Below are 26,436 nucleotides of genomic sequence, written 5' to 3'. Positions count from 1 at the left end.
GTGAAGGGAGCAAAAATTCCAAAATGGCTCTGTCACAAAGAAACGATATTGTTGAGGATATGGATGACGACGAAGTCTCCCTACCAGCATCTGAAGATTCAGCCGCAGGCAACGGTAAAACAGACCAACTTCTTACCTACGCAGCTATGACAGACATTGCTGCTGATATTAAAAGTTCCTTTGCGGCAGCAATAACAGATATTAAAACAGAGCTAATGAAGCTAACAGAGCAAATGGCAATCTCAGACAGAGCTGGGAAAAGGAGGGACAGAGCACTGGTCAGACTGGATGATATTACGAACTCGCACTCCCAACATTTGATCGATATGAACAGACAAATTGAAGATCTGGACAACCGTGGTAGACGAAATAATATCAGAATCAGAGGAGTACCCGAAACGGTGCCCCCGGACCAAATTAGACCAGCTCTAACAGCCATCTTTAATACTCTCATTGAACGGCCGGAACAATCTCCCATTGACTTTGACAGGGCACATAGAGCTCTCAGACCCAGGGCACAAGACGGACTCCCCCCCAGAGACATCATATGTTGTCTATCCAACTTTAGCTTGAAAGAAGATATCCTTCAAAAAGCGCGGATGAAAGAAAGGATAGTGCACGAGGAAGCCACGATTCAACTTTTTCAGGACCTTTCACCCATCACACTTAAAAATAGAAGAGCACTACGTCCTCTTTTAGAAGTGCTGAAACAAAAAGGTATCAACTACAGATGGAAATTTCCATTTGCACTGCAAGCAAACTTCCTGGGAAAACAACATGTGCTAAAAGTCCCCGATGACCTCAAAAAATTCTGTGAGGACCTACAGATTACACCGATGGACCTCCCGGACTGGTATGCTGAATTCCTCACGCCACCAGCAATTAACAACCCACAATTCTCAGCGGAACCCCGCCACACACGATCGCCTTACCAAATTGGCAAGCATCGCAGAAGTACTGACAGAAACAACTTTGAGTCCCCGGCATCCTCTAAGAGTGCTAGGAGCCCGAGAGGAAGGGAGCCAAGAGACTACTGAAATGGAAAGACCCTCTGCAATATACATCTTGGCCTGATGCGAGTTGCTGTTGCCCAGTTCCCCAATACAGCTCTTTGCTAAGATGATACCCACTTTATTTTTTTTATTTTTTTTGTATAAATCGCCCATTATCTCATCCAGACGGCTGTCACAATTTTATGGTAACGAGGGGGCACACTACCTTAAAGGTTAAAAGTTAAACTCCGGAGGCTACTCCTTGAGACTTTTATCTGCACCTATGTCAACCTATCTACAAGAGGGGCTTTTTTTTTTCTTTTTGTTTTTGTTTACCTTTTTCTTCCCCAACCAAGGTTTGAGAACCGTACCCTGCAGAGAGACTACAATGACCTGCGGCAACACCATATGCTTCTATCCTGTTATGCACTAATTTTTGTCTTTTATTTAGGTTCTGAGAATGACAACTTTGTTAAGTGGCTTGAATACTGCCGTTTGATACGCTTGATGATCACATTCCTCTACCTTCCTCAAGTTGGTGTTTCTCTATTGACTGTGGAACTGTGAGTAACATTACCCGGGACACCGCTTTACATTCCTCTCCCTCTCAAAAATTAAAAAGGGGAAAGACATATCCTAGAGGCTCACGGCAGGACGTAGCAACAGGCCTATCCTAAAGACACCATTTAATGCACCTTGTCTCTACCTTTTTACGTACAGCCCTGGCAACTGCTAACGTAGATAACACTCACTGCCTCGCTATGATATGTTTCGCTCTAAGACTGTAGGAGTGGATAGGGCCTATGCTGGACGGAAACCAAACTGCGCCTTACTGCAGAAATTCTCCTGTTACTGCTCCTGTGATGCTCCTGCATGCTGTGGTACACTCACCGTTTGCTTGGGGTCTAGACTACCCCTCAATTATACAGGGGTGTATACTCCTCACTATGTGCTGAGGAGTGTTGAAGTTAAATGCTCAGGATATGGGTTGAAAGTTTACAGTTATTTAAGCTAATATCTGTTATACAGCTTGGCGCTTAAGCCACAGTTTCTTAAGAACGGTTTTACAAAGTGTTTATAATGTTATTTTACTCTGCAAACTGGTTAATTGTGACTCGCACAACCCCTCCTCCTCCCTCCACCCCTTTACCCAAGTCCTCTATAGTCTATAATAAATGCCAATGGATGGTCTCAGACACCTTGCTTACAGTTAACCTCTTGATGGGGTCTAGAACCGTGAGATGTGCCGGGCTCCTCTATTGGTCACCTCCATTACTGCTACAGAGCGGTTAAAGGAAATAGACACTTTTAGACTGCTCATTGATCACCTCCCACTCTCCTCCAAAGGGAAAATACTAACTCTTACGCGCATTACTTAAATCCCAAATTGACCCACCACCAACTGGTGAATAGTGGGTACTTTCCTTCTTATCCCTTATCTAGTTACATCCTCCCCCCCCTCCCCCCATATTTTACCCCCCCCCCTTTTTTTTTTTCTTTCTTTTTCTTCTTTTTCCCCTTCTTCCTTTCTCTCCCCTCCTCCACGCAAGTACGCACTCTCCCTTTTCAGTCCCAAAACACTCCACCCTAGCACTTTCTAAGTCACCAATATCTCTTGTGAAAACCATCCACAGACACAGCTTCTCCAGAAACCACCCATCCTAACCCAACAGCAAAAATGGCATATGCTTTTTTAGGGAAAACACCAACTATTATCTCACATAATGTAAATGGTCTGAATATACCTGAAAAAAGGTCTAAACTGTTGAGAGAACTTAAAAAAGTGCGCCCTCTAGTCGTATTTCTACAGGAAACCTATTTTAAAGACAAGAGTATTCCTAAACTCACTGACAATGTATTCACAAAAGTTTACCATTCTACCAACCCTCTTGCCAAAACGAAAGGAGTGTCCATCCTCCTGAACAAAGATGCACCCTTTGAACTGAAGCACCAACTTACTGATCCCGAGGGAAGGTATTTGTTTCTGAAGGGCACCTGGGAGGGAGCCCCTGTAACATTTGCCAATGTGTACTTTCCGAATACCTCCCACGTGCCATTTTGTAGCAAAATAATTTAAGAACTTAAATGGTTTGCGGAGGGATGTGTCCTTTTGGGTGGAGACTTTAACATCCCTCTCTCCCCCCTCAGGGATACTTCTTCTGGACACACCCATGTCAGTTATAGGCTTCTTAAACGAATGAAATCGCTGCTACAATCTCTGGCACTGGTTGATGCATGGAGATCCGTGCATCCATCAGAGAGGGACTTTACCTTTTTCTCCGCACCTCACAAACGATACTCAAGAATTGACATGATATTTGTCTCGCAAAGGGACCTAAGCAACTTACTCGCAGCTGAGATAGGAATTATTGCCCTCTCTGACCACGCACCCACAGCTATCTCAATAGAACTGGGTGCACACCGCAAATCTGCATTTAATTGGAGACTCAACCCTGCACTCCTTACTGATCAAATTGTGAAGGATGACATCCACAACACGATTAATACATACTTTCACAACAACAATGACACTGACACGAACCCGCTGACTAACTGGGAAGCTCACAAGTCAGTGGTGAGAGGTGAATTTATAAAATGGGGCGACAGGAAGAAAAGGGAAAGAGAAGGAGAAATTACAAAACTAGCCCAAAAAATCGCTAACTTGGAATTGCAACACAAACATTCCCAATCTCTCAGGGTAGAAGAGCAACTGACTGATTGCAGAACGGCATTACGCCTTCTACTAGATCTCAAAATCAAAAGATCCCTTTTTTTTTTTAAAAACATTTTTTACGAACATGGGGATAAGAGTGGGAAACAACTAGCTAGGGCCCTGAAGGAAGCAACACTATCAAGCCATATCCATGCCATAAAGGATAAGGAGGGGACTCTGAAGTACAAATCTAAAGAAATGGCAGACCTGTTTCACAATTACTATGCCAAATTATACGATCTGCCGGCTCAACACAAACCACCTCATATAACACAGACAAAACAAGAAGCAATTACAGACTTCTTGGAAAATAGTAAACTGCCCTCCCTGTCAAGCGACGACACACGCAAACTAGATGACCCTATAGCTATATCAGAAATCTCAGACGCAATATCTGACTTAAAAACGGGAAAGAGCCCTGGCCCTGATGGCTTTACATCACAATACTATAAGACGTACACAACATCTCTCTTGAAACCCCTTCAATCTGCTTTTAACTTCCTAGCAAAAAATAGAAACAACTCCCACTCATTCCTAATGGCACACATAGCTGTGATCCCCAAACCTAACAAAGACCACTCTGAATGCGCAAACTTCAGACCCATCTCCCTTCTAAATGTTGATCTCAAGATACTGGCCAAAATACTTGCCAACAGATTAAAACCCCTCCTAACACAGATTATAGGCCCTGAACAAGTGGGATTCATGCCCGGTAGAGAAGCTCGTGACAATACTACTAAGGCTCTGAATCTAATCCATTTTGCCCACAACTCTAAAACAGCCGGAATATTGCTTTCTACCGATGCAGAGAAGGCTTTCGATAGAGTCTCCTGGGACTACATGATGGACACCTGTGCCCATATCGGACTACGGGAAAACATGCTGTCATGGATCTCAGCACTCTACCAGAAACCCCAAGCCCAAATTAAAGTAAATAACACACTATCTGACCCCATCTCGATTCACAATGGAACACGCCAAGGATGCCCTCTATCTCCACTTCTCTTTATTCTCACCCTAGAACCCCTGATAAGAACAATCAACTTACATAGAGATATTCAGGGCTTCACAGTAAACAATAGAGAATACAAAATAGCCGCTTATGCGGATGACCTCTTATTCTTCATCACCAATCCACATATATCCCTACCAAATCTTCAGAAAGTGTTTCAAACCTTTGGGTTCATCTCCAATTTTAAAGTGAATCAATCAAAATCTGAAGCACTCAACCTCACCCTCCCGCCTGACCAACTCCAGAGATTGAAAGACAACTTCCCTTATAAATGGGAACAAACCGCACTCAAATATCTAGGTATAAACTTAACTAGCAACCTCGACGCCTTATATAACGCCAACTATAAACCACTATTATCCGCTATAACAAAAGACCTACTTAGGTGGCACCCGAAAAAATTCTCATGGTTTGGTAGAGCGTCCATTCTGAAGATGACGATACTACCCAGACTTTTATACCTATTTAATGCTCTACCCATAAGAATCCCGGAAACATTTTTTAACACTCTCCTTAAAGCACAGAGAGACTTCCTCTGGGCAGATAGAAAACCCCGAATCAATTTTGCCCTTCTAACGCTTCCCAAAAGTAAAGGGGGTATAGGCCTCCCGGATTTTAAGAAATACTTCCAGGCTGCGCACATCACCAGACTCATAGACTGGCACTGCCATGGCCCTAACAAAGATTGGGTCCAATTGGAAAGCAATTTAACCTTACATAAAACGCTTTATTATCCATGGTCCAAACACTCCAAAAAAGATAAACAGATAGGCCACCCACTGGTTGCAAACACAATCACTATTTGGCACAAAATAGCGAGCCTACACAACATTGCATCCATCCCAGGTCCACTGACACCACTTGCTAATAACCCTGATTTCCCACCGGGCATGCACCATAAACTACCACATGATCTCCTTATTCACCACTGCATGACAAACTCGAAAATCAAAACACTTGATGCACTTAGCTCTGAGGTGGGCGAGACATTTCCTGGTCTGTGGTTTTACATGCAATTAAAGGACTTTGTGGTAAACGGTAAACACAAATCCAAACTCTGCCTCCCGTTGACACAGTTGGAGTCCATATGCTTAAACAGATCACCGGTAGCCCACACCACATCTCTTGCGTACTCATGGCTAATTTGTATGCCACAAGCAGATAACAATAAATACAAAAGAAAGTGGGAACATGATCTTAAAATGAACATTTCTGCAAAGCAATGGGAAAAGGCGTGTATTTTGACACACAAATGCTCATTAAGCTCCAAATACCAAGAGATTTCCTATAAGGTCCTCACTCGATGGTATCTGACACCGCAAAAGGCCGGGAGATGGTCTCTCTCCACCTCAGATAAATGCTGGAGATGTAAAACTTGCACAGGCTCACTTCTACATATTTGGTGGGAATGTCCTCTCATTAGCGCCTACTGGGATGAAATTAAGATCTGGATAAAACATATAACGGAAACCAATTTAGAACTAAACGCAGCCACCTGCCTGATCAATTTAGTCCCAACTACCTTAAGTCGCTACAAAAAATCACTCTCTCGACACCTACTAGTGGCGGCTAAAACGCTCATACCCATCTACTGGAAAACCTCCACAGTCCCAGGAGTTAAGGACTGGTTAAATAGGGTACAGTACATTTTTAAAATGGAGGAAATAGCGGCAATGAAAAAAGAGAACAGCTCATCCTTCAATAGAACTTGGCAACCTTGGCTGGCCTTTACACTCTCGCCAGATTATCAATTACTCATGAATTAAACTTCCCTTATCCATTACTCTACAGAAAAGAAGGTAATAGTAAGGAGGAAATAGAAGGGCTGTGTTATACATGTCTCTATTGGACACACACTGAACCTAAGGAAATGAACCCTAGTGCGATGGTACCCCCCCCCCATGACTACCAACCCCCTTTATCCTGTACCCCCCTTTCACCATTCCCTCAATACATGACCTACCTTGTGATATCACTAGCTTATACGCTTCTCTATTTATCTTTGCTTTCTTTTTTTTTTTTTTCGTTCTAATTGAGATACTAAGATACAACACTACTGCTACCTAATTGTATCAATGTTTGTATACATACCATTGTTGATAACATTTATAATTCTATACTAATTGTAAACCTGAATATACTCTCAATAAAACCTTTTTTGATTGTGAAAAAAATAAAAATTGTGCATTCATACAGATCTGTGGTTACCACTTCTGTCACATTCTAGTTAAATGTTTCAGTTATACTTATGAATAATAAATCTTGCTCTGATTTAGCATTTAGAAATTGTAGGGAAATTCTTAAATAATACATTACAATTTAACTACACCCATTCGATTTTAGACTACTAAAATGAGGTTTAGTCTACTAAAATGCTTTTAGTCAACCAAAAACGTACTGCAGAAGGTAGGTAGGAATGTATCCTCTCAGGGCCACAGTGTCAGGGCTGAGCTCTCAGCCCTTCCTTCTCTGTGTTCAGGTTGCTCAGCTGTCGGTTAATTGCCAGTTATCATCATTCCATAGTGGTTCACCTGTTGATCATCTCCTGCTCGCCAATCAAGCCCACAGCCAGCCCCTTCTGGTTATTTAAACTCCCTAGTTCATTTCATCTATTCCCTTCGCCTTGGTCAACATATCTAGAGACTCTCTGACTCTGTTGTGTTCCTGTTAAAGACTTGCCTGGCTGACATCCCTTCCTGTTCCTGATCCTGTCTGCTGATCTCTGGCTTCCTGATTTCCCATTTTAAAAAATGTGGGGTATTTATTATAGCAAAAAGTAAAAGATATTGCTGTTTATTTACTAAATCCAAATGGCAAATCCACTTTGCACTACTCTACTGACTGACTCTTTGTTACACATAAGGTCTCCTTTTACATTTTTGTTCCTTTATTTTTTTTTCTATCATTCATATTTCCTTACCATTAATGCTAGTTTTCTTAAGCAGCTAAATAGAAGAACCTCGTTGGACCTCTGGCGTGTGGGGCTGATCCCTCCACCCCACCTACACCGTGTCTCCTATGGTATTGCCCTATAGATGAGCATACATTCAGGCCGCCTGGAGTTTGGCCACACACGCCAGAGGTCCAATCTAGATGAGCTAAGAGACTACAGTGAGGTATGCATAGTGACTATTGATTGTCTGGCTAATAGAACAAAGTAATTCCTACAGATGAGACATCTTCTGCTCCACATTAGACATACCCATTGTAAGTGCAGTAAACTACTATCCACCCTCTCAACACCAATACAGACACACCACAAAATAAGCTGATACGTTCTGGTCCCCCAAATGACTTAATTTGATATTCGCTGCAGCAACTCTACAACAAGACAAAACTAAGCTCTCCTTCGGTTGAACCATAGTCTTTACACTCCATGTTATATTTCACTGGCTCTTTCACTTACCTTTAATACTTTCATACCTCTGAGGACCAGAAGACTTTGCATACCATCCAATCCTTAGATTCCGACACCTCCCATCTCTCCACACAATGGGAACCCAAATTTTCCCGTTGACCCTCACCGAACCAAATAATACTGTATAAGGGAGGTCTTTAGACTCTTCCTTACCTCTGGGACACTCCCCTCTCTCCTTCCCTCTCTCCCCCCTCCTTTTTTTTCCTCTCTCTCTCCTCATTCCCCCTCCCTCCACATCCTCTCTACCCCCCTTACCACCTCCCCCTCACTCCTCACTCACGCGTACTCTCCCTACTTTGTCTCCTGATCCCCATCCCCAACCTTCCCCCTCCCCCACCTCCTCAGTCTCTGCCATACCTGAACACTCTCCCCCAGAGTACTAATACCCTCACGAAGCACCACTTGTCACGCTTAGGTGTGCTCATAGAAAAAACCTCAGACTCTCTCACTTAAGTGAAGCCTTATCCCCTAAACATTATATCACACACAAAAAAATCACTAAACACACCATGCTTAAAGTGACATCCCTAAATGCGAAAGGGCTTAATATCCCAGAGAAACGCAGTCAAGTTCTCTCTCAGATGCAAAAACTAAAAACCAACATCATCTTCCTACAGGAAACTAATTTCCATGCAGACAAAATTCCCAAGCTTACAAACCACTGGTTCCCAAATTCCTATCACTCCACCAACCCACTGGCCAAAACGAAGGGATTATCAATCCTTATCTCCAAGAACCTGCAATGGGAACTCACAGACTTGCTTATTGACAAAGAAGGCAAATACATCTTTCTAAAAGGCAGGATTCAAGGCTGACCTGTAACCTTGGCCAATATCTACAGCCCTAACTCTGCACAACTTAGCTTCTTTAGACAGATTTCCCAACTCCTGATGGGTTTCTCTGCTGGATTAACCATACTCGGAAGGGACTTTAATGTTGCCCTATACCCACTATTAGACACCTCATCAGGCACCACAGCACTGTTACACGACACATGGTGCACTCTACATCCAAATTAAAAGGACTACATGTTCTTCTCAGCCCCCCATAACAAATATTCCAGAATAGACTACATCTTCCATTCCCAGATGGACCTTCCTCTCCTTTCCTATGCGACAATTGAACCAATGCTCCTATCTGACCATCGCCCAATCACAGTGGCGTTAAACTTCCCAGACCCCCATACTGTTTCAAAGACTTGGCGCTTAGACTCAACTCTATTGACCTCGGAAGAGGATAGCAATAACATTAGACAAGCCATACACAACTTCTTTCTAGACAACGTCAACGGGGAAACAGCCCCGCTGACAGAATGGGAGGCTCACAAGTGCGTCCTAAGGGGGAAATTCATCTTCCTAAAGACCGCGCGGAAAGAAGGCCCACCAAGCCAGAATCACAAATCTGATCCATAAGTTAAAAAATCTAGAGCTAGCTCACAAACAAACTCAAGCTCAACAGACATACCAAGATCTCTCACAGACAAGAGAACTCCTACTTTTAGAGTTATCCCTCAAAAAAAAAGTTAATTTATTCTACAACAGAAATTATTTTATAAATTCGGGAACATAGCCATAAATACCTAGCCAAAGCCATCCAAACTAACAAAGCTCGCATCAACATCCATACTACCAAAGACTCCCAAGGTAGGTCTAAAGTCACGGCTCCAGATATAGCTTCCCAATTTGAAGCATACTATTCCAACTTGTACAATCTCAATACACAACCAGACGGCCCTACTGCAAAGAACACTAGACACTCCCTTATCAATAATTTTTTTTAAAGAACATTGCCCTAAGCCCATCGATAGAGAGGATGCCCGTCAATTAGAAAACCCCATATTGGCAGTCGAACTAAAAAATGCAATCAAACATCTAAAAGCAGCAAAAATCCCCAGCCTAGATTGATTCACAGCCACGTATTTTAAATCATTCATGGAGGTAATTACTGATCCCTTCCTCAAGGCCTTCAATTCCCTATCTTCCTCCATGCTTCCTTTCCATAGACTCCTTGTGGAAGCACACATTACAGTTATACCAAAAGAGGGGAAGGACACGACACTAGTTACTAACTATAGGCCGATTTCCTGACTAAATGTCGATATAAAACTTTATGCCAAAATCCTTGCTTCCCCTTCTACCATCTCTAATAGGAAATGGCCAAGTCAGCTTTATTCCAGGGCATGAAGCAAGAGATAACACTATCAAAGCCATAAACCTCCACCACTGGATGACAACCAACACACATAAAGGTTTTTTTCCTGACGTTGGACACGGAGAAGGCATCTGACAGACTGGCCTGGGACTACATGGGAGCAGTACTGAAACACATAGGACATCAAAACCATATGATCAATTCAATCATGTCCCTATACACGTCTCTAACCGCTAGAGTCCGAATAAATGGCCATCTGTCAAACGCCTTCTCCATAACCAATGGGACAAGGCAGGGATGCCCTCTCTCCCCTATTCTTTTTGTACTAACCCTAGAACCATTCTTAAATTGCCTTAGGAACAATAAAAACATCAAATCATAATGACCAACATGTACAAATATATAAGGGGTCCATATAGTGAACTTGGTGTCGAGTTATTCACTTTACAGTCAACAAAGAGAATAAGGGGGCACTCTTTACGTCTAGAGGAAAAGAGATTTCATCTCCAAATACGGAAAGGTTTCTTCACAGTAAGAGCTGTGAAAATGTGGAATAGACTCCCTGCAGAGGTGGTTCTGGCCAGCTCAGTGGATTGCTTTAAGAAAGGAATGGATTATTTCCTAAGTGTACATAATATAACTGGGTACCAAAATTTATAGGTAAAGTTGATCTGGGGAAAATCCGCTTGTCTCTCGGGGAATCAGGAAGGAATTTTTTTCCCCTGATTTAGCAAATTGGATCATGCTCTGCTGGGATTTTTTTTGCCTTCCTCTGGATCAACTGTGGGTATAGAATTGGGTATATGGGATTGTATGATATTATTTTATATATATATATATATTTTTTTTTTGTGGTTGAACTGGATGGACTTGTGTCTTTTTTCAACCTGACTAACTATGTAACTATGTAACTAAAGGCATTCCTATAGAACAGGGGTAATGAATTAAAATTCAAGGAGGTCCGATCTCCAAAATTTTCTTTGGGCCGAGGTCCGAATCTCAAGTCTGTGCTATGACTCAGAAATATTGTAGTAACTGTATATCTATCAAAAACATGAGAAATGTACAATTTCCTTAGCATTTCAACAATATTTATTGTCAAGTTACATCTGGTGTCCCCAGATCAAGTTAAATCTGGTGTCCGCATCACAGTGCCTTTTTACATCAGGTGTCTCCATTAAAGTGCCCCTTTACATCAGGTGTCCCCATTACAGTGCCCCTTTACATCAGGTGTCCCCATCACAGTGCCCCTTTACATCAGGTGTCCCCATCACAGTGCCCCTTTACATCAGGTGTCCCCATCACAGTGCCCCTTAACATAAAATGTGCACATCAGGATTTCCCTTAACATAAAATAAGAGTCATGCTGATGGGCACATTTTATATTAAGGGGCACTCTGATGGACACAACAAAACGTGCCCCTTAACTTAAAATTTGCCCATCAAAGTGCCCCTTTTAATATAAAATGTACCCATCAGTGTTGCTCTTAAAATAAAATCTGCCCATCAGCGTGCCCCTTAACATGAAATAAGGGTCACACTGATGGGCACCTATTATGTTAGGAGGCATTCTGATGGACACATTTTATTTTAAGGGGCATGCTGATGGGTATATTTTTAATGTGCATCTATGGGAATATTTTGTAGGGCACATTTTGTTGTGCCCATCAGCGTGCCCCTTAACAAAATATGCCCATTGATGTGCACATTAAAAATATACCCATCAGCGTGCCCCGCAAAATAAAATTTGTCCATCGGAGTACCCCTTAACATAAAAGCGTGACCCTTATTTTATGTTAAGGGGCACGCTGATGGGTATATTTTTATTGTGCACACCGATGGGCATATTTTGTTAAGGGGCACCTTAACAGAACATGCCCATCAGTGTGCACATAAAAAATATACCCATGTGCTCCTTACAAAAAAAGCCCAGCATTGTGCATATTAATAATACCTATCAGTGTGCCCCTTAAAAACAGTCTCATGAATGAACACATCACTAATGTGCCCACATACATTAACTGCAGGAGCGAGGGCACAACTGAAACTGCCTGGCAAGGAGAGCCAGGACCCGGGAATAGGGAACCGCGGGCAGCAGGGGGCGCGCATGTGACGTCACACCCCTACTGCCCGTGAGCGTGTGTGTCTCTTCAGCTGCGAGAGACGCGGCCAGGAGCAGGGGGCAGGCGCATGCGTGCAGCGTCACTGGTTGCTGGGGAAACCCGAGGTCCCAGCAAACCAGTGATTGCTTCAATTTAGTATGCTGGTGGCACGGCGGTCCGGGCAGAAGCTCCGTTCGGTCCGGACTTGGACCGCAGGCCGCCATTTAATGACGGCTGCTATAGAAGGTTACACCTATAAGCTAGCAGCCTGTGCTGATGACATTCTACTTTCCCTTAGCGAACCCCATGTCTCAATCCCAAATTTACTAAAAGATTTCAAACCTTTCCAACACCTCTCTAATTTAAAGATACATTTCACCAAATCCCATGCCCTCAATGTCCCCATCCCACAAGAGACGGTTACACAGTGCAAAGCAAACTTTCCCTTTCACTGGAGACACGATGCAATTAAATACCTATGGATTCACCTCACAGCAAACCTTTCAGATCTCTTTGCCAAAAACTATCTGCCCATCCTTAAAACCATATCCGAAGACCTCAAAAAATTGAACAAACCACAGTTCTCCTGGTTCGGTCGCGCTGCAATTATTAAGATGAATATCCTTCCATGTATTTTATACATTTTACAAACTATCCCCATTAAACTGCCCACATCATTCTTCCTATCCTATAGGAGGATATGTACAGGATTTTTATGGAAGCAAAACGTCCAAGAATTGCATATGGTCTTCTAAAATGACCAAAGACAAAAGGGGGCATTGGCTTTCCAGATCTCAAAAAATATTACTGGGCCTGTCATCTCACCAGAATTGTAGATTGGGCATTACACGGCCAACGCAAAGACTGGGTTAGGCTAGAAAACTCACTGTCCTCCTCTCAGAGAACACCCTCTTATTGCCCCAACACTCTACTGTTTCAGAGAAACTTGTCAAAAGATACATATCTCGTCCACTCCGGGACCCTTAACTCCTATCAGACTCAACCCCGCCTTTTCCCCTGGCATGTCCGCACAATTCATAACACACCAATGGCAGCACCCAGACATATTAGCACACCAATTTTTCCGTTATGGCTCTCTCCTAGATCGCCTTGCGCTAACGCCCACTCTCACCAATGACCCTCTCCCATTCTGGACTTACTTTCAAATCCGTCACTAAAGGAGATTAATCGAGACTCCTCCATTACACGACCACTTACTCCATTCGAACACCTATGCTCCCAATCTAACCCCCAACAACACCTAATCTCCTGTATATATGCCATGCTATTCACAGATATCTCCCCTAAAGAAGGAAAAATACAAGACATTCTTTCACCTTTTTTTTTTTTTCCTTCTCTCTGGGACACGATGGCGGATTCCTTTAAGGTCACTTCTTTAAATGTTAAGGGGCTGAATTCTCCGGAAAAAAGGCGGATCCTTCAGCGGGAGTTGAAGGCGTCTGGTACAGATGTAGCCTTTCTTCAAGAAACTCACTTTAAAACCACTAGCCTCCCGTTCTTACGTTCGCGGGCATTCCCCCATGTTTATCATTCTACCAGTCCATCCTCTAAGACTAAGGGGGTCTCTATTTTGATTTCAAGTGGGCTCCCCTGGGTATTGCGGGATTCACTGGTAGACCTGGGAGGGCGCTACCTCTTTATTAAGGGCAATATAGGAGATCTCTTTTTTCCGAGAAGGTCAGATGATTTTAGGAGGGGACTTCAATATCCCTCTTTCTCCGTCAGTTGATACCTTGACTTCTAGTTCTTCGACTTCTGTTGTGATGAGAAAACGGATATCTAAATGTCTATTGACTGATCAGCTAATGGATGTTTGGCATTTACAGCACTCTGGAGAACGGGATTATTCCTTTTATTCGTCCCCTCATAGATCATATTCAAGGATAGATTTTTTTTTTGATCCCACATGACCAATTGCATTTGGTGAGTGCCTCTTCAATTGGTCATGTTACATGGTCTGACCATGCTCCTGTGGCCATTACCTATAAGCTTTCTGGGCAGTTTTCACCTAGATCTATGTTCTGGCACCTGAATGAGAGTCTCCTTCAGACACCAGAAGTTTTGACAGATGTGACAAAGGAATTGGGTCTTTATTTTCAAGAAAACAACACACAGGACTGTGATCCGGGGATACTCTGGGAAGCTCATAAATCCGTATTACGTGGAATATTTATTAAACATGGCGCGTATTAAGAGATTGCGAAATGAAAAATTGTCCAAAATGTACCAAGATTTGGCTCTCGTGGAGGCGCAATATAAACATGTTCCCTCACAGGGATTGGACTCTGAACTGGCGATGCTTCGTACTCAGATTACAGAATTACTTCATTATAAAGCGAAGGCAGCACTTCAGTTCTGTCGTAAATTTACCTATGAGTCTGGAGACAAGTGTGGGAAACTCTTGGCTAAATCTGTCAAAGAGTTGAAATCTGCTTCCTTTATATCACAAATGACGACCGATAAGGGCCAAAGGGTCTCGACCCCGATACAAATAGCCGAAGTCTTTGGGAAATTCTACGCTAACCTTTATAATATACTAGACTCAGAAGTAGAGCAAACCGATAGACAGCTATGTAGCTAAGGCAGGTCTACTGACCCTTTCGCCAGAGTCAAGGGAGTCTCTGGAAGACCCGATTACGCTGGAGGAAGTCCAGGGCGGCTGTGGGTTCATTGAAGTTGGGTAAAGCGCCGGGCCCAGATGGATATACAACGCAATATTATAAGACCTTTCTTTCAATTCTTGGCCCACATCTAATGAATTTATTTAATGCTTTGAGTTTGAATGGAGATTTCCCAATAGATACACTGAGAGCCCACATTTCATTAATTCCTAAGGAAGAAAAGGACCCAGGCCTCTGTGGAAGCTATAGGCCCATCTCCCTGCTCAACTTGGACCTGAAATTATTTTCTAAAATCCTTGCCACGTGAATGGCTCAACATATGCAGTCCCTTATTCACGTTGACCAGGTGGGTTTTATCCCTACTAGGGAAGTGAGGGATAACACTATTAAAGTGCTTACCTTAGTGCATAAAGCAAAATCCTCAAAAACCCCCTGTCTTTTCGTGAATACGGACGCTGAGAAAGCCTTTGATAGGGTTAATTGGAACTTTATGTTTTCGATCCTTCGCTATATAGGTCTGGGGGATTGGATGATCCCATGGATCAGAAAGATTTATTCGCGACCTACAGCTCAAGTCAAGGTGAATGGGGTGCTTTCACCCACCATTCATATAAAGAATGGAACTAGACAGGGCTGTCTGTTATCCCCTCTTTTGTTTGCATTGTCCTTGGAGCCTTTTCTAGCCAGTATCCGTCGAAATCAAGATATTTTGGGTCTCCATATGGGCACTACTGAATGTAAAATACCTGCTTATGCAGACGACATGATGTTTTCATTGACAAATCCTAGAATATCTTTGCCAAATCTTCTGCAAGAATTTCAGTCATATGGGAGACTCTCTCATTTGAAAATAAATCTATTGAAGTCCAAAGCTATGGGGGTAGCTATCCCTCCGAAAGTATTACTGGGCTTGCAATCAAGTTTTTGGTTTAAATGGAAAGAAATAGCCCTGAAATATCTGGGTACCTATATTCCTCCGGATGTTGCGCATACATTTAAATTGAACTTTCCCATTCTTGTTTCCAAGACCCGGAGCTTGCTCCACAAGTGGCACACGGGCCTTCATTCCTGGTTCGAGAGATGTAATTTTATTAAAATGAATATACTCCCTAAGTTTACATATCTTTTTCAAGCTCTCCCGATCCGGATTCCGGCCCTGTTTTTTAGACAAGTTCAGACGCTAATTACCCAATTCATATGGGCACATAAAAAGCCTAGATTGAAGCGATCCCAGTTAACCTTGTCTAAGCAACAAGGGGGTTTGGCTTTTTCCCGATCTGCGACATTACTATCAGGCTTCCCACTTAGAGCGCATTTTGGACTGGAATCGCAATAATCTTACTAAGCTTTGGGTTCGGTTGGAACAATCTCAATCCGCTTTTCCTTTAAGAAGTGCTATTTGGTGTTATCAGGCACTACCGTTAGAATTGAAGTTACACCCTACTATAGGGACTACCCTAAAAATCGGTTTCTTGACCGCTTCTCAGAATATCTTAACATCTTTGACCTCTCCTTTGTATCCCATATTAGGTCATCCACACTTTGAACCGGGGAATTATTCTCAAGACTATAAAGGTCTCAGAGTCTCAGCGTTAGACCATGCGTCTAAATTTGTCATCGATGGACAGTGGCCATCTATGTCCTCTCTAATTGACCCGATGGGATTATATCATCTAACATTTTGGAGGGCAGCTCAATTACACCACTTTCTTCATTCTATTCCTAACCCCCTAGCTTTTACTAGCCCCCAGACAGAGTTTGAGACTCTTTGTAGGGGTGTAGACCCCTTGGCTCATATTCTCTCTCAGACCTATGCTCTTTTGAATACGCCATTGGATCACCCACATTTGTCATGTGTGTCAAAATGGGAGAGAGACCTTGGCTGTGCGTTTTCCCCGATGGAGAGAAAATGCATTATCACCCTGACTCTTGAAACTTCATTGTGTACTAGGATACAAGAAATGAACTTTAAACCCCTTACTAGGTGGTATTTGACACCATCAAAATTGCATAAATGTTTTTCGTCTACTTCTGACAGGTGTTGGAGATGCGGAGAAGACAAGGGTACGTTGCTTCACATCTTTTGGTCCTGCCCTAAATTACTGGATTTTTGGATTAAGTTCGCCGTATAACACTAATGTTCATGGAATTTCCTATCTCAGAAGAGCCGGCTTTCTTCGTTTTGCATCATTCTCGGATCTCCATTAAGCAGTATAAAAAATCTATTCTGCGACACTTGTTAAATGTGGCGAAATCCTGTATCCCTTTTTATTGGAAACAGAGTTCTCCTCCTTCAATTGCACATTGGATCAGGAAAATAGAAGACATAAAGAAGTGTCAGGTCACCTGAGACTAGGTGACAGATGCACTCCGTAGGAGTCGGAAGTGCACCGCTAGGTAGTGGACCTTAGGACTGACTGCTGCAGATTGTACCCAGGGAGATTCAGGACACGGGTCTACTGGATCACTAACACAGATCCCGGTAGGAGCTAGAGCATAGATTCCCCAGGGCGCGGAGTCTAAGAGCCAACAGGTGTTCACCAGAGCCTCCAGTGGTGAGGATGGACTTCGCTGCAGTCTGGCTCCAGGTCGCAGCCCCCAGGGTCTCACAGCTCACACTCACAGTAGACTACAGGAGAAGGAAGCAGCAGGCTGGAACAACAAGAATAGTAAGGGGATAAGGCAGAGATCAGGGCAACTAGCAGACAGGAACAACAGAGTACACACCAAAGGTTCAGGGTTACAGACAGGGATGGTCAGGGACATGCCAAAAGGTCAAGGTCACAAGCAGACAGGAATCGTTAAGAACACACCAAGGTCGGTAACAGAGACAACCGAAGAGCGCACAGCAAGCAGGAAACACAAAGCCAAACACACAATGAATACACAATGGTTGATCAGCAACCCTGGCTTGCAGTGCACAGGTTAATATAGGGTTCCCTTATAGGGCCTGGGGTGGAGCCATGCTTAGAGGAGAGGTTATAAAAACCACCAGGTGGAAGTGGCTGGCCTCTTAGTCTGAACACATGAGGAGAGGTAAGCAGAGGAAGATTACTGCATAAACATGACAAGAAGATGGAAGACTTGATACTGACAGCCCAAAATAAACAAGAAATCTTTAAACAAACCTGGGACACCTGGAATGCCTTTATATTCTTGCGAGAAGGACGCTGCTTGTTGGTTTCTTAATGTGTAGTAGCTTGTTGTGTTTGGTTTATGTGGCATGATCTGCCATCATGTCCCGTTTTGTCCCGTTTCATCTCTGTCCGTTTTTTTTTTTTTGCCAATTCAGTTTTTTCTCACTCCCTTTTTTTTTCTTCCCTCTTTACTCTCTACTACTTTTTGGAAAGAGTGAAAATTGGGAGGGTCAGCCCCTTTCCTCTTGGGCGTTAGATAGCGGGGGACTTTGGATCTTGGTACTGTTTTCTCGTTATTTCTTGTTCTTTTCCCTTTTTGAGGAGGAGGAGGGGAAAGGAGTTTAGAATGGTGGAAGGTGTCTGCCTTTTATTTTGTATTTAGTTGGTTTTGTATTGTACCTTGGGGACTGTCTTTCCGCGTTGGTTGAATAGAATTATATTTGAAAAAAAAAAAGAAGGGAAAGCATTCAAGACATGGGTAAGAGAAACAGAATCAGAGTACTCCAAAGACCAAACGGAACGCATATTCACGATCGCCCACAAAGGTTCTTTAAATGTATCCATTCAGGAAAACAACTACAAAACCCTAGTACGCTGGTACAGAACCCCAGCTATTTTAAACAAGCTCAACCATATCCCAACAAGTGCTGGATATGTAATGGGGAACCGGGCTCATTGTTTCAAATTTTGTGGTCATGCCCGACAATCCAACCATTTTGGAGGCAAGTACGAGAACTTACAAAAACAATATCCACCTATACATTAGACCATACACCAGCCCAATGCCTTTTCCACCACTCAGACCTATCAGCCCAATACTACCACATGACATTGATCTTACCCCTAATTAATGCAGCAAAAATGTGCATCCCGAGACACTGGGGCTCTCCTCAGGTACCGACCATCCCAGAATGGTTCAAACAAATTAACAAAATAGCTGAAATGGAGGAACTTATTTCCATCTCCCGAGACTCCCCAGCCAAATTCTCAAAAACCTGGGCATGTTGGACTCACTTCCGCACAACCGACAGATATCTCACTCTGGTGAATTAAAGTTTGACTGTGACATACACACTTATTATTAACACATACGGACCTTTATTTAATCCCGCTCCCACCTCAGCTGACATGGACCTCCCAACCCTAACCAAGGGATGAGATTGGGAGACCACATATCAATATTCTCTCTGCATAGCTCCCTGACACTCAATGTCATACATACCTAATCCTATCTACCCTAAAGCAATACCACACCACATTCACACAACACATGGCGGAGACTGAGGAGATAACCATCATCCCCTGAGTCAATTCGACCTTCCCCCCTCAGTCCCCCCTCCCCCCCTCCTCACCTCCATGATCCCCACCCTACCCCTCATTCCTTTATCTTTCACTACCTATTAAGACCCCACCTTAATACCTGTTGTTGTCGGGGTCCTCATAACAGAGCACCCAGCCAACAACCTCTAACCCCATAAGTATTGATTTATCATGCAAACCCCCGCAACATCTCTCTACAAATCAGAACTTCTCCCTTAAAAGTCGCACCATAAGCTGGAATAGGAAAATATATATAAATACCTAGTATTATAAATATATACTTCAAAGTCAATTTGCCAATCTTCCTTCTAACAGACACAGCAATTATGCACTGTATATACACTGAAATGTTTACATATGAGATGTTTTGTAAGAACCCAATCTTTGACACATTTGTATTAACTACAACAAAGACTGTTCCATGATTCCTAAACGTTTGTATGATGATATTGTCATTTTGTTATACTATATCTTCAATAAAAATTTGTTGGGAAAAAAATAAGAAATATAATAGGAATAACATGGAATTTTAGAAAATACAGATAAATATCATTAACCCTTCACTCTGTACCACGTCCTTGCCCGGTGCAGGTTGAGAACCATGAGGAATATGAGATCATTGACTCCTGTAGGATCCGTGGGCGCATACAGTACCTGGTTCTTTGGAAAGGGTATGGTCTGGAGGAATGCTCTTGGGTCTCACCCACGGCCATACATGCTCCTGTCATCCTTCATGCTTTCCATAGACGTTTTCCTTTCAAGCCTGGTTGTCCTCCGAGGGGGAGTGGTCATTGAAGAGGGCATACTGTCAAAGCTGGGCTCTCAGCCCTTCCTTCTCTGTGTTCAGATTGCTCAGCTAGTACTGGTTACTTGCCAGTACTCATCGTTCCAGAGTGGCTCACCTGTTGATCATGGCCTGCTCGTCAGTCAAGCCCACAACCAGCCCCTTCTGGCTATTTAAACTGCCTGGTTCATTTCATCAATTACCTTTGCCTTAGTCAACATGTCTAGAGACTCTCTGCTGTGTTCCTATTGAAGACTTGCCTGGCTGATGTCCCTTCTGGTTCCTGATCTTGTCTGCTGCCTCCGACTGTGCTGATCTATGGCTTCTTGATTTCCTGGCTTGTTCTGACTACCCGATTTGGCTACCGAACCCTGGCTATGTTTTGACCACATTTAATAGTTGTACCATTTTTACAATTTTTCTGTCTGTTTCATGCTTCCTGACACATGGGACAGAGTAAGAAATCCTTAATTCCCAATGTGATAGAACACCTAATTTCATCCATCCGGGTACTACCTTGGACCACCCTGGGAATTATACAGTATATATTAAAGACCTTCCATTGGGGGGGCACAAACAATAACTTTTCCATCACCTACTCTCCAAACATCAATTGATGAAAATAGAAACTACATAGTGTAGTTTGACAAGTGTAGTTTGGTAAGCATTACAAGAACAAGCATTTAAGAGGGGAGGAATTTCTAGATTTTATGCCCACTTACAATTTACCAAAAGCTTTGTTAAAACCTTTCATATGCTGTCTTGGGAAAAAGGCTTACACAGAACATTTGACTCCTAGATAATAGATAATATTTCCAAACAATTTCACACAATCATTTCCCAAGTCCGTAATGCAGCTCGCCTCACAATAACTTTACATGGGAAAACTAACATAGCTCCAAATATTTGGGAGGTTATCAATAGGGTCCACGTTTCTGCTGAACATGAAAATTTTTGCACATATAGTTCTAACCCAATGAAACCATTTGAAGATAAATGGAGTTATTGGTCTCAAATGTTTCCTACTTTAGTATAATAGACTAGTGGGTTCTCCAGCGGCTGAGCAGAATGGGCTTTTTTGAGATTTTGTGTCTAGTAGTGTCTTATGTTATTGGTTATTTCTTATTGGTTTTATTCTGTAGGTTTGCTTATTTTCTTATTTTTTTCCTTAACTTACTCCACCTCCTTTGGGTGAGGCTTAAAGTGGGAACAATGGCACACCCTTAAGTATACCTTATGTGGTTCTTATATGGAGTAGATGACAATTTATGTTATTTTACTAATGGTGTGTGGCATGATGTACAAAATGTATATATTGTGACTAGACAGATGTAAGTAACCTCAACAAGACCTTTGAGATAGTATGTACTACAGGCATACCCACTTGTAAGTACACAATGGGGTTTATTTACTAAAGCTGTAAAGTGCAAAATCAGGCTCACTTCTTCATAGAAACCAATGAGCTTCCAGGTTTTCTAACCAAAGCTTGATTGAACAAGCTGGGGTTAGAAGCTCATTGTTTTTTATGCAGAAATTAGCCTTATTTTGCACTTTCCAGCTTTAGTAAATAAACCCCATTGTGTACTTAAAAGTGGGGTATGTCTGAATTTTGTTTTTGCTTAAGCTTTAATAAAAACAATTTGAAAGATAAATATCTTAAGCCAATTAACATAGCAATTGCTACAAATCATTTTGGTAACTGTTGCCAGTATTCCCACAGTGCGTTTCACCAGAGATCAATCTGAAGAGCGTTATTCCTTGTGGCATACCTATTAGCAAATAATAGCCCAAACATTTTATTCTTTTGTGACATCCATAAGCTTTAAATAGAGCACTAAATTATTATCTCTTAGGCAAGATACAGGTGTCGTATGTTTGTTAAGTCTGCATCATGGTAAAGGGGCAGAAACCCAAACTTAAAATTAGTTTTTATTAAAATTTTAGTAGCACACTTTTAGGTGGCTAACTAGATCATTTAATAGGCTTATCAGAACTGTAAGTACAATGTTATTGAGATACATTTATTGTAGGGGTTTCTTATTTATTCTCCAACAGTAATCTCCATGACCTGCAATAAGCATGTACAGTAAGTCAGGAATTTTCGATTGTGTGGCCACAAATCAGAGAAACCAAAGGAAGCCCAAATGATGAAAAACCCTGTAGATGTTGCACTTGTGGAGAATGTATCCAAGACCCCAGCAACAAGTGCTAAGTACTAAGCTACGATAAACTTGATGGTTGTCATTTAAATAGCTGCCCCATTGACATATAAAAAATCGTATTAATATAGTACAGTATATTAAATAATTAAAGATTTAAAGCTGGCTTTTAGTTTGCTAACAGCTAAATATACAGAGGAAAATGGAAGCTGTTTGACTTGTCAAAAGATTTATGCTTCTTTCTCTCCAGTCTCAAGATTTACACAGCTCTAAGTCACACTGATCTTTGCTCCAGTCAGCATATTCATTGTTAATACATGAGAACTGAAGCACAACTGATTGGCTTCCTCACATGCTTTTAATTCTCCCAATCTGAGCTCCGTACAAGGATGGCAAGATGGGGAGAGGCTGGTACAAATTCAAATTCAGCTATTTACATATAAAAATACTGTATAAATACAGTATATATATATATATATATATATATATATATAAATATATAAATATATATATATATATATATATATATATATATATATATATATATATATATATATATATATATATATATGGATATATATGTGAGACTGTCTGCAGAATTCAGTATTTGTTGCAGAGATGAAGATGTTTCATGAGTGTAGCCCAGGAGACACTGAACCCTAGACATTTCTCCTGTTCTTTCCCTCTAGTTTTATATAGTGCTACCATAAAAAATACATTTAATGTTGTATTAATGACAATAGCTGCAATAATTTGTTTGATAATAAAAACTGCTAATGAAGCAGGCAGCTTTGTAACACTAATGAACTAACGAATCTTTACCAAACAAATGTTTCAACTTTGCCTTTCATGACAAAGCTTAGATATTATAAGAATGGAGTCAGACAATTCTACTCAAATAACAGACTTTGTCTTATCAACATTCTCTGATCTCTATAACTACCAGACTGCACTTTTTGCAGTTTTTCTCTTCATTTTAGTTATCACTCTGACAGGAAATTTGGTTATCATTGTGTTGACTTGCTGGGATCCTCAGCTGCAGTCTCCAATGTACTTTTTACTGGGCAACTTGTCCTTTGTAGATATTTGTCTTTCTTTGGTGACTGTTCCTCAAATGTTGAAGAACTTCCTGTTGGAGCTAAAGAGCAGAGTCATTTTGTTTGAAAGTTGCATGGCCCAGATCTATTTTTTCTTGACATTTGCCAACGTGGAGGACTTTTTGCTTGCTGTCATGGCTTATGATCGTTATATCGCCATCTGTGACCCTCTCCACTACGTGGTGGTCATGAACAAAATGTTTAGCTTTCAACTTATTGCTGGCTGCTGGTTGCTTTCTACAGCCAATTCAATTTTGCACTCAACTTTGACTTCACGGCTTTCTTACTGCAGGTCCAACTTAATCAACCACTTTTTGTGTGACATGGTGCCACTCTTTAAGCTCTCATGCTCTGACACAACCATAAATGAATTGGTCATCTTCACTGAAGGCTTAGTTGTGGTAGCAGGACCATTTTTGTTCATCTTAGTCTCTTATATCCATATTATATTGGCCATTTTAAAAATCCACTCAGCAGAGGGACGAAGTAAAGTCTTCTCTACTTGTTCTTCCCACCTTGCAGTGGTCATATTTTATTTTGGAACCATCATATTTACCTACTTCCGTCCATCTTCAAGCTATTCATTGACAAAGGACAGGGTGGCTAGTGTGATGTATACAGTTCTTGCTCCCATGTTGAATCCCTTCATATACAGTTTGAGAAACAAGGATGTAAAGCAAGCTTTACAAAGACTGATGGCCAAAATTAATTCTGTTTGACCAAACATAATGGTAAACATAGCTAGCTGGTTAAAGCTACATTTGTCTTATAAACATTTTTTTACCTGTAATATATGCACTGGGCATTCTTCATTATTACAGCTAGATTTAATGGCATAGTATGAAAAGCCCTTTAGTAAATCCAAGCCATAGTTTAAAAAGGAGCCATGTAAAAGAGGGATCAAAGCCTGACTTTTTTATTATATGTACAAACTGACCTCTTTTACATGCTTACTGACAACAACAAAAAATCTACATATGCGCAAAATTGCAGCATTGAAATCACCTATTTAGGTCAGGCCACACATTATGATGTTTTCTTTCCCGCAACCATGGGTTAAACAAAAGAATATTGCTTGATTCCCCCATCAACACAGTCAGTGTTGTTGTGAGAATCCCTCCCGCAGTGCTATTATGTTCTACCGCCAGGGAGCACTTCCCCACCAGCAGAATTTATTGATCAGTGCTAACGGCTATAACCACCAGCAGTGGTTGGCAGGCCAATCAGGCAAAAAAAAAAAAACAGACAGGCTGGTAGTACTGAATCAGTTGATGGATTCATTTAACTACAACCAGCCTTCCCATAAATGGATCAAAGTTTGGCCAGTTCCTGCTGAACCAGATGAATTTTGATCTGTCTTTGGCTGGCTTAATAGTATGGGGAAGGATAAGAGCTTCTGTCAAGAATTCTTACAGTTTATTCCCTGTTGTGGAGGTTTTCCTGACTTCTTACATGGTCATTGTGACCATATGTAATCCCAACATTTCATATTCCCGATATGTGCCTGCCGTGTCATGTACTTGTATGAAAAAGAATCCTGTTCTCCTTAAATTTCTTCCTTTGTGTGAAATACCTGGTGTTTCTGCCTGTCCCTCTGCTTTCCTATTAAAAACTAACCAGACTAGTCATGAGAGCACAGCAAGGTCAGTTCTCTAGCTGTCAGGGTTATTCACTGGGAAGATCAGTGTGCTGATGTTTCTGCTCCCATTGCTCTCATGTAGCTGAGGACAGAGCTTATAATATCACTCAAAAAAACAGGAAAGGGGTGTTTATAGTGTTTTTTTTTTTTGTATATACAAATTTTGTTCATTTTATTTCTATTTTAAATTGAATGGGTTGTTTTACAAGGTGAGAATTTTTTTATACTTTAAGGGAAAATCTGCCCTTAATCTGTGTATACAGAAACAGCTATAGATCTATAATAGAGGTTCTAACCCTTTAATGCTCTAAATCTTTTCAAAATGTACAGGTTCTTACTGAAAGATGTCAGCAAGTGATTTTCAGAATGCACAGGAATATATGTACTGTATATATAAAATATAAATGCAGCGTTCTAAAATATGTGGGTTTTGGTAAGAATGTATTTTCTTAAGAAACTATTGCATATTATTTCTGTGAATAATTAAAAACGAATTTGAGTCAAAAGTTTCAATTTAAACGCTTAGGGGGTTATTTACTAAAACTGGAGCGTGCAAAATATGGTGCAGCTCTGCACAGAAACCAGTCAGCTTCCAGTTTTTTTTGTTAAAGCTTAATTCAACAAGTTGAAGTTAGAAGCTGATTGGTTAACATTCACAGTTACATAGTTAGTCTAGTTGAAAAAAAGACACAAGTCCATCTAGTTCAACCAAGAAAAAAAAAAAACACCTCCGTATACAAAATCCTACAATAAGGCTTACCTGTAGGTACTATGAATATCTTCTAAACAGTTTAGGATATATTCGGAGGCATGTAGCCAATGATGTCATCGGCGCATGTGCTCTGAATGTGACGCCCAATCTGGGCCTTCCAGACAGGAAGACCTGGAGGAGCCCAGCTTGAGCCCGTGTAGATTTGGTTTTACCGCCACGGATTGCATGCAGGCTTCTTCTCCTCCTACTCCATCCTCCTCCCTCTCCTCCTCGGCTGACTCCTCCTGCTAGCGTATCTTCCGCTGCGCCGCCCAAGCTCCCCAGAACCTATTCGACATGCCAGCTGAGACGTTGCCATGCTGTGCTGCGTCTGTTGTGCCTGGAAGCCAAGAGCCACACTGGTCCTGCACTCCTTTCAGCATTGCGTTCACAGGCAGATCAGTGGCTAACACCGCTCAATTTGACAGTTGGTAAAGTGGTGTGTGACAATGGTGCCAATCTGCTTAGCGCATTGAAATAGGGCAAAATTACGCACGTGCCATGCATGGCACACGTCTT

General features: G+C 41.8%; 1 protein-coding gene across 1 annotated transcript; it reads left to right on the top strand.

The window, feature by feature from the left end:
- Window positions 1-22,969: 22,969 nt before the first annotated feature.
- On the top strand, window positions 22,970-25,656 carry LOC143988346 (olfactory receptor 1f45-like). The gene has a single exon (XM_077487845.1). It carries the CDS (start codon window positions 23,305-23,307, stop codon window positions 24,244-24,246), a length of 942 nt encoding a protein of 313 aa, XP_077343971.1. The 5' UTR covers window positions 22,970-23,304; the 3' UTR covers window positions 24,247-25,656.
- Window positions 25,657-26,436: the final 780 nt, after the last annotated feature.

Source organism: Lithobates pipiens, unplaced genomic scaffold (genome assembly GCF_037356315.1).
Source record: "Lithobates pipiens isolate NorthernLeopardFrog02 unplaced genomic scaffold, aLitPip1_a1.2 Scaffold_1, whole genome shotgun sequence".
Lineage (NCBI taxonomy): Eukaryota > Metazoa > Chordata > Amphibia > Anura > Ranidae > Lithobates > Lithobates pipiens.
The sequence above is the reverse complement of the archived record's forward strand: the minus strand, read 5'-3'. Positions and strand labels throughout refer to the sequence as shown.

Coding starts and splice junctions, on each gene's coding strand:
- LOC143988346 (XM_077487845.1), top strand. CDS start 23,305: ATGGAGTCAGACAATTCTACTCAAATAACAGACTTTGTCTTATCAACA.